At 44.0% G+C, this 13,082-nt stretch overlaps 1 protein-coding gene and 1 long non-coding RNA gene across 3 annotated transcripts; one reads left to right on the forward strand and one right to left on the reverse strand.

Moving 5' to 3' along the window:
- Positions 1 to 122: 122 nt before the first annotated feature.
- On the forward strand, positions 123 to 6,810 carry LOC125014148. The gene is made up of 2 exons (XR_007113437.1): positions 123 to 3,951; positions 5,557 to 6,810. It is a non-coding gene; the product is annotated as an uncharacterized LOC125014148 (long non-coding RNA).
- nek3 (NIMA related kinase 3) lies at positions 6,331 to 12,148 on the reverse strand. Of its 2 annotated transcripts, none has more exons than XM_047595208.1 (13): positions 11,787 to 12,146; positions 11,410 to 11,503; positions 11,200 to 11,297; positions 11,021 to 11,104; positions 10,271 to 10,338; positions 10,096 to 10,182; positions 8,637 to 8,691; positions 8,186 to 8,386; positions 7,823 to 7,937; positions 7,588 to 7,722; positions 7,378 to 7,509; positions 7,171 to 7,288; positions 6,331 to 6,936 (listed from the first exon to the last, which is right to left on the reverse strand). In XM_047595208.1, the coding sequence occupies exons 1-13, from the start codon at positions 11,901 to 11,903 to the stop codon at positions 6,870 to 6,872; spliced, it is 1,371 nt and encodes a 456-aa protein (XP_047451164.1). In that variant the 5' UTR covers positions 11,904 to 12,146; the 3' UTR covers positions 6,331 to 6,869. The 2 variants fall into 2 exon arrangements, 1 of the variants encoding a protein (XP_047451164.1); XR_007113436.1 differs by having other exon boundaries at positions 6,902 to 6,936; positions 7,378 to 7,534; positions 11,787 to 12,148.
- Between the last annotated feature and the right edge of the window lie 934 nt (positions 12,149 to 13,082).

Below are 13,082 nucleotides of genomic sequence, written 5' to 3' on the forward strand. Positions count from 1 at the left end.
CTACTAAAACAGAACCCCCGGATTCTGGGTTTCTTGTTAAAAGGCAACGTCTGCATCCTTCTGAACTGCAGGATCCTGGAGAGACACTTGGTTTATTGACACTCTGGCCTCGGGGTGGGAAGGACACGGCTCATTGATGCCACCGAGGTTATCTGCGTCGCTCCAAAACAAACCGCACAAAATTAGCTCCACGTAGCAGACGAGATAAGGAGAAGATAATCCCAGGGGACGCGGAGCAGCCAGACGATCCGCAAGAGACGTCCTATGGTCGTGTACGAAGTACGCTAAATCAAGGGGACAATTTGCAAAATCATTCTTTTCAGACAATCATCTGTAACTTCAGATTCCAGATGATTGTCTGCGCGTGTCGTTTGGCAATAATAATCTCGTAACAGCGATTTAGAAAATTAGCCCAAGCGCGCTGGACGCATGCACACAGATCAGTACATTCTTCTGTCTTCATACATTCTTCCAAGTGAAAAACTGTGTTCCCGCCGGTGCACACAGAGACTCCTGTTATGTGCGCCCGGAGAGTCGAAGCGTCACGGCCGGTAAAAACATTAACCATTAACCCGTCATCGATCATCCGCCGCAGTTTGAACTTGTGCAGCTGGCCGCGCAATTTGAGATCAATGAGACACAAACACTAAACGTGGCACTAAACGGAATCACAAGGTTTATGTTTATCCCGGCCGGTGAATCCCTCCGAAAGAACCCCGGCACCAAAAGAAAAAATAAACAGATTAGCCAGATTTTCACAGTTCAAAGGATGCACTTTAGTAGGCGTTTTGAGAAGCTATTTAAAAACCCATTCCCTGCCATTTAGTCTCCCTTCACCGTGGGTGAGGGGGTTTCACAAGTATGTCGATGCATCAGAAATCTGCAAACAGTGCAGCGTACAAGGCCTCCACAGCGCCATGTGAACTCTTTTTTCTTTTTCCTCTCACGCATCAGATGCGTTAAAAAAAAAACCCGCCTTCGAGGGTGAGATCTTTCACGCCGAAAGCTGAGCCACGGGTGAATGTAGGCCGAGCAGCGTGTCGTGCTGAGACCAGCTCGCAGGTGATGAAAAGGAAGCGCGAGATCTAATTCACTTGTTCCTGTCGTTTGAAGTCTCAGTGAGTTTCAGTGGTAGCAAAGACAGAAAGGTTCACTTAGGGGGACGTGTGAGGATGAGGAACAAATAAAGCCGCCGATTTCAGCGCCCTTGAGCTACGAGAGAAAATCTTTTAAAGACTCATAAGCTGAGAATCTTGTCTGCTATTGATCTTATTATCTCCTGAAAGGACGGATGGCAAAGAGAGCCTGCAACCCAGGCTAAAGGCGGAGTTTCTCACAAACAATACCAGCATTTTAAACCGTAAGTGGCTCCACGACCTGCACAGAGTCAGCAGTGTCTCATAAAATAAATAAATAAAATAAAATCTGGGTTTCAAATTTAACTGTGCTTGACCTTTTTTTTTTTTTTTCTTACTTTGATGAATTGTGCAGTTCTGCTTGGCCACGCCATTCTCTATTGTCTGACACGGAGCAACAAAACAGTGGCAGCAGACAATGGAGGGTCACTGCAGAGGGCTTGAAATAATCATAACAATGACAGCTCCTGTATTTATAGTTGCAAAGAGACTCCCGACTGCAACGCCTAAGTGCTTTGTTATTAACAGGAAGAGCGGCTCCCTGTGAAGAATAAACAGCACTTCTTTTTTACTGGGTGAGTCATGTTAGCGGTTTTTTTTTTTTTTTTTACGGCCTTACTGGATACCAGTAGGTGCGTCCAAGTGCCAAGAAAGAGTCGGGCCGTGCTGCACGACAGAGGCCCCCGAAGTTCATCCAGTTTGGTCCGAATTTCAAAAAGCCGAAAGGGGACTTTGTTAGAAAATGCCTTTCTAAGCATTGGTAGCCAGACAGAGATCACTGGGTCATCTCGCATCTGCGGAGCTCTTCCTGAGCGAAACTGGGAGCGCTCAAAAAGCAGGTCACGAACGCACGGAGACAAAAGGGGAATCAGGATTGCCTGAGATAAGACGCAACAATATTTTACAGAGAGGGGTGATGACAGCAGCCGAGGGTCGAAGTGTGTGTGCGTGCGTGTGTGCGAGCACCCCCCCCAAAAAAAGACAAAAAGACAAAAAAAAAAAAAAAAAAAAAACAGGCCTTTTGTGCATCATTTGATAAGCTGGGGGATGTTTGCTATCGGGTCACCAGGATGAGCAGGAGGAAAAATCAATGAAGCACTTCAGATTAGTGCCTGGAAAGACGGCCGCGTTATGAAAGACAGGATGTTGCGTATTTCAAAAATGAGCAAAACAGAAAGAGGCATAAGAAACAGAACATCACCAAGCAGGCATCAAGTTTTTTATTTAAATTTGTTTTACTACGTTACTCAGCTTGTACTTGGGGAATTAAAAAAAAACACTTTGTGGTTTCGTTGCGCTTGTCAACAAGCACACAACAATGCGACGAGAGTATTAAACCTGGCATGGTCGCTGTGGAACATTTCACTTCTTGTGCACTGAGTCATCTCGTGAACGTGACTCACTACGGAGTTGCATCATTAATGTACTGCACACTCTGTGCTCAAAAACACAGCTCCAACTTTCTTTTACATAGGTGTTGAGACAGAGTAGACAAAACTTTACATCCTTCCTGCAAGAGGAAGCCTCTGCTCATCTGCTCGTCCGGCCTGCTGCTTCAGTCAGGATTTATCATCGCGCATCTTTTGCGCCAACAGTCAGTGGAGGTGGACAAAAAGGCACTAACAACGCCTACAGTTTTCACACAAACCGTTATATACATGAAAAAAATATTATGCGACAATCTTTTAAAGGCCAGACTTCTGAGATAGTGTGGAGCACAAAAAAAAAATTGTTTACCCGCATATGGAACCCAGAAGATTTGGTTTTGATATCATATCAGAACAATACGCCGCTAATTTTCTGATACCGTTGTTTGCGGGAACATGAACATATCAAATTAGACTCACAAATGATTGCATGAGACAATTTTACTGATCTCAATCTGAAAACGACAAACTGAAGGCTGAGACATCACCAAACTGGAGCAGATAATGAAATCTAGTCCCTCCTCTGCAGAGTTAGAGAAGGTCACGCAAAAAAAGTCCATGCTTTTATCTCCCCTAGACTTAACTCTTGCAATGCACCGTACTCTGGTGTCAGCAGGCGAAACGCGCAGAGGGCAGTCGATACAACACACTGCTGTTTTTCCCTTAACACGTGCTAACGGGGACGATCACATGACGCTCGTCCATCCGTCCGTCCGCTTGGTGGTAGCACATTCCCGACTGCTTCTCCATCTCCCGCAAATTCAGAACTGATGCTTTTGGATCGATAACGATGGAACACGTCAAAGAAAGGAGGATTAACTTAGACTTTAACGATCAACGGGGGAAGTTACTTGGTCACAGTAGCTTAGCACGTAAAAGAGGAAAGGAGGGTTAGCTGAGGAAGTCTTGAGACGACATTCGCACGACTCGTCTTGTGTGAAATTTTGCAGAACGTTTCATCCGCCATTGTTGAAAAGGAAGCAGGAAGTAGAAACAGATTAATCTGATTGACAAAAAAAAAAAAAAGACAGAGTGTTTAGGTGGAGTTTTTACAGAGCGAGTGCACAAGTATAAATGGCTCGCACCGGCGTAGGCTACACCGTCAATGTCCCAGAGAGACGTCATTGAATTAAAGATTTTATTGCTTGATAAGTTCCTCCTACATGATTCTGGAAATGCCCAACAAAGAGTCGCACCCTTATCTGTGACAGTCCCTGCTCAGTAATCTCAATATCCTGTTCAAATCATCAATCTTAAAACGTGTTTTTATTGTATGGAGCCCTCTAACCTTGTATTCCATTCATCTTGTCTTATTATTTTCATATTTTTTTTGTAAAGCAAACGTGAATGAATAATTGAAGTAGTTGCTGTTATAGCACAAACTACAGGTGCTGGCCAGTAAATTAGAATATCATCAAAAAGTTGAATTATTTCAGTAATTCCATTCAAAAGGTGAAACTTGTATACTGTATACTTTCCTTCCACACATAGTGATATATTTCAAGTGTTTATTCATTTTCATTTTTATTATTACAACTGACAGCTAATGAAAACACCAAATTCAGTATCTCAGAAAATTAGAATATTCTGAAAAGGCCAATGAAAAAAATGTTTTTTTTAGAAATGTTGGCCAACTGAAAAGAATGAACATGAAAAGCATGCGCATGTATAGCACTCAATACTTAGTCGGGGCTCCTTTTGCCTCAATCACTGCATTAATGCGGCGTGGCATGGACTCGATCAGTCTGTGGCACTGCTCAGGTGTTATGAGAGCCCAGGTTGCTCTGATAGTCGTCTTCAGCTCCTCTGCATTGTTGGGTCTAGCGCATTGCATCTTCCGCTTCACAATACCCCATAGATTTTCTATGGGGTTAAGGTCAGGCGAGTTTGCTGGCCAATCAAGGACAGGGATACCATGGTCCTTGAACCAGGTACTGGTGGTTTTGGCACTGTGTGCAGGTGCCAAGTCCTGTTGAAAAGTGAAATCTGCATCTCCATAAAGTTGGTCAGCAGCAGGAAGCATGAAGTGCTCTAAAACTTCCTGGTAGACAGCTGCATTGACCTTGGACCTCAGGAAACAGAGTGGGCCAACACCGGCAGATGACATGGCACCCCACACCATCACTGACGGTGGAAACTTTACACTGGACCTCATGCAACGTGGATTCTGTGCTTCTCCGCTCTTCCTCCAGACTCTGGGTCCTTGATTTCCAAAGGAAATGCAAAATTTGCTTTCATCAGAAAACATAACTTTGGACCACTCAGCAGCAGTCCAGTCCTTGGCCCAGGCGAGACGTTTCTTACGCTGTTTCTTGTTCAAGAGTGGCTTGACACACGGAATGCGACAGCTGAATCCCATGTCTTTCATGCGTCTCTTCGTGGTGGTTCTTGAAGCGCTGACTCCAGCTGCAGTCCACTCTTTGTGGATCTCCCCCACATTTTTGAATGGGTTTGTCGTCACAATTCTCTGCAGGGTGCAGTTATCCCTAGAGCTTGTACACTTTTTTCTACCACATTTTTTCCGTCCCTTCGCCTGTCTGTTAATGTGCTTGGACACAGAGCTCTGCGAACAGCCAGCTTCTTTAGCAATCAACTTTTGTGTCTTGCCCTCCTTGTACAAGGTGTCAATGGTCGTCTTTTGGACAACTGTTAAGTCAGAAGTCTTCCCCATGATTGTGGAGCCTTCAGAACAAGACTGAGGAACCTTTTAAAGGCCTTTGCAGGCGTTTTGAGTTAATCAGCTGATTAGTGTGGCACCAGGTGTCTTCTATATTGAGCCTTTTCAGAATATTCTAATTTTCTGAGATACTGAATTTGGTGTTTTCATTAGCTGTCAGTTGTAATAATAAAAATGAAAATGAATAAACACTTGAAATATATCACTATGTGTGGAAGGAAAGTATACAGTATACAAGTTTCACCTTTTGAATGGAATTACTGAAATAATTCAACTTTTTGATGATATTCTAATTTACTGGCCAGCACCTGTATAGGATCCTGTCAGTTTGGATGACACTGAACCATGAAGACGCTCTTGAGTCCGTCATGGGCGCCAGCGGGAGACCCTCCTATCTGCAGGACACAGAGCGTGCTACGCTACGCCGCTTTCTTTGTATCTTTGCGGAACATGGACATCTACGGAGGTTTAAAAGTATTTTAAAGAAGCCGGGGGGCTGGAGCGTGCCTCTGGCCGTGGATGGGGATCCGTGGTGGCTCCGAGATAAGGGCCCAGCTGTGGCCCCCGGCTTCCTCAATAAAACACATCGTGGGCACAAAAGGGCGCTGCTGGCAGCGCGGGGCTGTCCTGTCAGCTCAGGGGCGGCTCCGGTTGCTGGAGGAACTTTGGCAGCAGGATAATCCATCCCTGGTGTGACTGTTGGTGAATCAGCATCACTATGGTTTTGTTGACTCAAGGGTCTGTTGTATCTATATCCTGCTGATCCCAAACCGACACTGGGCGAGGCCTGGGTTCTCTTTCTGTTGCCAAACATGTGGTTTTTTTTTTTTTCCATTGTCTGCCTTCATCCCATACTGTCAAGCTTTTAATTTGTGTAGACAAGGACAGGTTCTACTTGTTCCCTATTATTAAACGCCTGCATGCTAATTAAGTGGGAAAACAGTCTTAAATTTACATGCCAGAAGGACAATTCATCTGATTGCATGTGACATTTAACATGAGAAAAGGTCCCTTTATGGGCTTCCCCACTCCTCAGTGATTTCAACTCCACCTAGTGGTACACGCAGCAAACTAAAAATAACACTCCATCTAGAGAGGCCTGATGTATGGTTTATTAGTGTCTTGTCAGGGGAATAAAAGCCAAGGAACGCCATGACTGAACATGTTTAGTCTGCTTTGGACATTGCAGAGGAAATGAACTTTAAATGTCGCAGGCCGGCTTGAAAACTAGCTTCTTTGACAAGTCTCATATTTCCTGCTTCCAGACGAGCCAAACAGGAGCTTCCAGCCGGCCTCAGTCTACCGGGGAATGTTATCATCAACATGCAGCAGATGTTCCAAATTAAATCAGAAACAGATCAGACACAACAAACATCTTCATGTAGACAAAGAAAAAAAGGATTTTAGAAGAAGAAAAATAACAATTTAGAGTCGCAGTGTGGGAGCAATCTAGAGTTAACCGAAACCGTGGAACACATTCGTTAACAATTGTATTGTCTGAGCTTAGCTGGATTTTCTGTAAACTTGGATGAGACAAAATGACATTTTTTTTTTTATAACAAATGATATTGGCACGGGCAAAAAAAAAAAAAAAAAAAAAAGTTCTCAGAACTCTGAGGGAAAGTGGCTTCAGTGTTGCGAAAACATTTTCTCAACTTCGTGTATCCAGTCACACGGGGAATCTTCCTCGAAGTCCCTGCGAAGAGAGCACATGCGTTTTCGTGGTTAATTTTTTTCTAACCGCTTTTGGAATAGAAAAAAAAAACCCTCGCATGACTTTCCGTATGAAGACTAAACCATAGAGAAGCTGCGGGGTGCTATCGATGCAGCATTTAGTCGCCGGAGCAAACCGCCGGCTTCTCAGTTTCTTCCCCTTTTCTTCGGCCTCTAACGTGGCCTGTAAAGAGGTCTGTAAATCATGATCACTTACGTGTCCTCGTCGTCAGAGCGCGGCTGCAGCCGGGACTCGTCCACAGTTACCGCTGACTCGGCGCCGTCTGTGTCGTCACCCTGCGGCTGCGTGAGTGGTCCCACGAGAGGGTTCTCACCTGATAGTGAAAACCAGAACAAATGACTGTTTCAGCACGTGCTTTGCAGCTCGCGTGTTAAGGCGACATGCGTATCAGATACAACAGACCTCCTTTGTTTATTATAAACGTGCTGAAGGCTCTGCTCAGCTGGGCTTTCTCCAACAGACTCAGGAGCCTCTCGGGAGCATCCCTCTCCCACCGTCTCCTCTGCCCGCCGTCCTCCGGCTCCTCTGACACACCTGGGAAAACAGGAGACGCGGCACTCTGATAAAATATTTAAACGCTTTCAGGAAATTAAAATGCTGCTGGTGTCGTACTTGCGCAGGTCGACCCGGAGGAAGCCAGGCTGGCGTTGGCCAGCACCTGCAGCACGGCGTGCGACGGCTCGGTGGGCCACTGCTTTCGAGGGCCGGCCTCCCCGCTTTCACTGCAGCCTTTGGGTGACTCCACACCTGGGGAAAAGGGTTATGTCAGACACGTTTCGTCATATTCCTCGGGCATAAATCATTGAAACCTCTTTCACATTTTCCCCACGACGACACCACCGACTACCTTCGAGCGTGGATGTTTTCAATAAACTCTTCTCCCCCAGAAGATCGGCCACCTTCTTGCCCTCTTCCCTGTTCCAGCGACCCTTTCGCCTCCGCGGCTCCTCCACGTCCGCGGCCTGCGAAACGGTTCAGCGCGGTAAATCAAATGGATAACACGAGCTCTGCAGCCACCTGAACCAACAGCGGCTTGTCAAAGGTCAGATTCCACGTGGGGCTACCACAGCTGGGGAAGTTGCGCAAGACTTTAAATCCTCACTGCGCCATTGTGTTGTGACAGCGCGCGTCGCTGTGATAAACGGCCCCGGGCCGCAAACGCCGACCCGGGTCGGGCTCGACGCCGCGTCGGGAGGGTTTATGTTTTCACCTGGGAGGGCAGATGCGAACGAATGAGCCTGGACGCCCGGTGAGAGTTGAGGATGGTGTGCAGGGACGGCCTGTCCTTTGGGTTCGTCTTGAACATCTGCTTGACCAAGTGCTGCAGCTCGTAGGGCAGGTGGCCGGGGAGCGGAGGGTACGCGCCTCGGCACACCTTCAGGATCAGGCTCTTCCAGCTGGGCGCCTGGAACTGAACACAGGAGCGAGGATTTCTGAGACAACAAAACCACACCCCGACATCTGAGCAGATGATCAAACGCAGCCGAAGACAACGAGACTACGTGTGTTTTACTACAGTGCAGGGCAGCGTCCCGCTGCGCTGCGAGATGACAGGATTTGACACAGCGGTTCGTTGACAGCACTTGGAGATAAGCCCACAGTCAGATGCATGCAGCATAGAAGGAGAATGTGAAAAAAGGGGGAGAGGGAGGGGGGAGTACCGGGTGTCGCAGGGTGCACAGCTCGTAGAGAACGCAGCCCAGAGACCACACATCACTGCGGGACACACAAAGATAGAGACGGTTATTCATTCACACCAGACGTTCGTCACTTCCTGGCACAGTCAAGGAGATACGAGGCCGGTTAACGCTTCCATGAGTTACATAACGACGGCAGAGCCGTGACAGAAATCCATGTTAGTGTTGAACTGAAAGACTCTAAGCAAATTTGAGAACTTATGAGAGAGCTGAGGACCCCTGACCTCACTGAACCGCTGTGCGGTAATCTATTTTTATAGTGACTTTATCCACAACTGCCTTTGTCCTATTTAAAGTCTTTTTGGCTCCTATTTAATTTCTTTTCTGGTTACTGTTTTTTTTTCTTAACTTGTGATGCGGTAGAATTTGAATTTCCCCAATGAGGATCATTAAATTTTATCTTATATTATCTTGGTTGACAAATAAACAATAGTATTTGTTTCTGTAAAACCACAATTTAAAGAACTGGGGAAGGGGAATTTCTCTTCTGTCAGATAGTCTACAGTAGATTCAAGATTCAAGATCACTTTATTATTATTATTATTTTATTTATTATTTTCTATTTATTTAATATTAATATTATTTATTTTGTTCAAGTGTCACGAGATAAGAAAGAACATATATGAACCAGACAGAGACATAAGAATAAGAATGAAATGTTAAAATAATATAATAATGAGGTAGAAGTACAAAATTAGAAAAAAAGTCCAATTTACATGAGATATACAGACGTTTTAGCAGCTGGCAAGCTGAAATACATTTTTAATATTTTTTTTATTTACTACTATGTTTGTGGTCCATTTCTTATATGTGAATGTATCTTGTATGTATGTGTATGTATTTGCACATTCTGATTTCCCTAATAAAGATTCCAATATTCATTTTAAAGGCAGACCTGTCTGTACTCCTCTACCGTTTCTGCTGCTCCATCGCTTTCAGCGTCCTTATCATCCAATGATCTGTTTGTCTGTATTCTCCAAACCAATGAGTCTGAAGTCCCTGTTCATTAAACTCATTCCAGTTCTGTCAATCCACCTTTCAGAGCGCCTGTCGTGCCCCCACACCCATCTCTACCTCAACCTGGTTGCCCAAGGGCTGTCAACTCTAGTCCCCATCAACCAACGTCAAGACTGTGTTCTGTCCCTATTTAACAGCTTCAACTAGGACTCCTCTACACAAAACTCACTAGAGTCTATCTATTTATTCTCCCAGGCTCTTGTTTTTCCATTAAATGTCATTCTTCCACATGATCACTTTTCATTGAACTGTGACCGTGCTAACAAGCTGTAACACTGATCCCCGTATGCCTGGAAACTGTCTATCCCTCGTTCATTATATGAATTACAGGCATTCCTGTAGGTGCATTGTTCAGCTGTCATACGTGTTTTGCTCGAGGCACAAACATTTCCTTATGGTAACATACCTCTTATTGTTGTACGGCTTGTTGTCCCAGATTTCCGGCGCCACATAATACGGCGTCCCGACGTATGTATGAGCGTGAGCCTGCGAGCTGCAACAGACTGATAAAGTCAAAATCTAAGAGCCGACAAATGAAATGCTGAAAGAATAAATCACATTTAAAAGAAAAGGGCAAATACCTGTTCAGAATACAAGCAGAGCCAAAGTCCCCGAGCTTGATCGTGCCATTATCTGTCAAGAAAATGTTCTGGATGACAAAACGAGAGAGAGGCTGAAGCGAAAATAAAAGGAGCACTCAGCGATGGCAAAATAATGATCTTACGCACAACTGAGAGATAGTGTTATGATCTTGTCTCAATTTATTCATTGTACATTTCATTCTCCAGCGCTAACACTGAAGAGATTCTAACAACATGCATCACACTGATAAGGTAAATTACTGACTTGTTTTGTTGATTCAGAGAACAAAAATAAAGGAAGCTAAAGCTAAAGTCAGGGGTGTCAAACAAAGGGCCCGTGGGCCAAAAGTGGCCCGTCATAGGGTCTAATCTGGCCTGCAGCAGGGAATTTGCAAAGGGCAAAAGTTAAATAACTGCTAACCCTAATTTGTCCTCTATTTTAGAAAGAGAAATGGACAGAACACTTCACTTAGACCAAAGACGAAACAGCAGACAGCAATGTGCCCAAATTGCACAAATTGTTCTTAATATATGTATTATATTCTTAAAGGATAATTTATTAAATGTAAACATTCACCTAATTTACTTGTTCTTCTTTGCACTAAAGCAAATGGAAAAAAATCGGGAGTTGTCGTCACTCATAGGTTGTTAGCCTGTTATGGTACTGGTCTGGCCTGCTTCAGGTCAAATCGCTTCAATATCAAATGAGTTTGATACCTCTGGTCTAAGTGATCATATAAATGACGCTACCTTGGACTTAAGATCTCTGTGCAAAACCCGCTTATCGTGGATATGCTTTGCACCTGCGCACATCTGAGCAAACCACCTTAAAATCTGAAAAAAAAAAAAAAACACATATTTTTTTGAGAATTATAATTAAAAAGGTCTCAAATGATTGTCAAAATAAGGTCCACTGGGTCAAGTCCTACATTCTCAACGCAGAACTGGGTGCTTTTCTGTTGCCGAATCCTCTGGAGCAGATCTCCTCCACTGCAGTACTCCATAACTATGCACAGGAGGTCATCAGCTGGGCAAACACAATCACATCTCTTAAGCAGCAATCCAAACATAATCATAACTGCACGTCCTCAAACTATCTTGTAATGAGTTTTAAAGGGAGGCAAAGCATATGCGATTACCTTCGAAAGTCTCCCGGAAGGCCACGATGTGAGGGTGTTTCATTCTGGACAGCAGGACGGCCTCTCTCCTCGAATTCTCCAATTTGGACTGATTCTATAAAAATGCAAATAGAAGCAGGGATGCATTCCCTATTATGCAAAACACACTGCCTCCATGTCTCAGTGCGGGCTGCTTATCTGGGAGCTTATCAGCAAGGCGCAAACAACATTTCTATATCCAACCCCAGGCTATAACATCACATCTTGGATTAAAATACAGTCAGTTAGCTTCTCCACGTGTAGTCGACAGAATCCAACATATTATTATTGTTATTACTGCAGAAACATTTGCTGCCCTGAGGGGGGTCAACGCCATCACAATCTTCGTCTGCACGTACCTTTGGCAGCTGGATTTCCTTCACCACATATTGTTCCTGACTGTCTTTACAACGGACTAACACAGCTCGACCGAAGGATCCTTCTCCGATGACTTTGAGGAGTGAGTATTTCTCCATTGAGCTTTTTTTTTTGTTTATAAGACACAAAGAGACACCACCATATAAACCAACTAGTTACCTCAACGGAACATGTCACGTTACATTTGTTTGTGTGTTTTAGTCTAAAAAATTAAGTTTTAGTCTTCATAATTAACAGGAATACTCTGCCAAATACTCTGTCAAATATTCATACACATTCATCTAAAAGACAAATCTTCAGGCTTCTTCGTTTTGGAAGCTACTTCCGTGTTATTGTGTGACGTAGGCGACGCGCAGCCGCACTGCATAGCGTGGCCGCAAGATGGCAGTAGATCTCAATTTCTAAATCGTTGACTGAGAAGTTCTCATGGCTGTGATCAAGTCAGGAGAGTTGTGTTTATCTCCCTTAAGCATTATATATCATATAGGCACATTATATTTTAGCTATTAGAATACTAAATATAGATTCTATGAAAATAACACCAGATCAGCGTTGGTTTGGTCGAAGGATATAATAAAAAAATAGAATAGAATAGAATAGAATAGAATAGAATAGAATAGAATAGAATAGAATAGAATATTTCTATTGTCATTGTACATGTACAGGGGAACTGAAAATGTCGTCCTAAGTTTAAACATAGCAACAAAAAAATGTAAATGCCTAATACTCTAATGATGGAAAGGTAACGCCGTTAATAGACAGGTCGTTAAAAGTCGAGTAGGTCGAGTCTAATCAGTGTCTGATGGGCTTTTCGCGTATGGAGTCATTAGATATTAACCAAGTGATCGGATGTGAAGAAGAATGTGATTTCCTACACTGTCTCCACGTCAGGAACGCACCAGAGCCCGGATAGAAGCTGGGGAACAATAGGCGGGGGGCGAAGGGGGAAGAAGGAAAAAGAAGGAAAAGAGAGGAAATTTTGGAAAAATTAGAAAAAATGGAAGGAGCCTGTAGTTATTTGTGTCTCTGCTGTCCAGCACAAGTAAAAGCGCACATATTCTGGTCTATTAATTTGAGAAATCTAACCAAACATGACACTTAACTGCAGAATAGCGTAGGAGGCTCTTGACCCAAAGGTCGCAGGTTCGATTCCACCCTTGGAACATGAGGCCTTTAACACGGACTACTACCAAGTGTTATCACATGTACCTAAATGTACATTTATAGTCATTTTAATATTTCTGAATAAAGTACTGCAACAATGTTATTGTTTTCTA

Source organism: Mugil cephalus, chromosome 9 (assembly GCF_022458985.1).
Source record: "Mugil cephalus isolate CIBA_MC_2020 chromosome 9, CIBA_Mcephalus_1.1, whole genome shotgun sequence".
Lineage (NCBI taxonomy): Eukaryota > Metazoa > Chordata > Actinopteri > Mugiliformes > Mugilidae > Mugil > Mugil cephalus.

Excerpts from the sequence above, each read along its gene's own strand:
- nek3 (XM_047595208.1), bottom strand. The coding sequence starts at position 11,903 with ATGGAGAAATACTCACTCCTCAAAGTCATCGGAGAAGGATCCTTCGGT. Across the intron at positions 7,938-8,185 it reads GTTCGCATCTGCCCTCCCAG|GCCGCGGACGTGGAGGAGCC; the intron begins GTGAAAACATAA and ends ACCGTTTCGCAG. Across the intron at positions 7,723-7,822 it reads GAAAACATCCACGCTCGAAG|GTGTGGAGTCACCCAAAGGC; the intron begins GTAGTCGGTGGT and ends CCTTTTCCCCAG.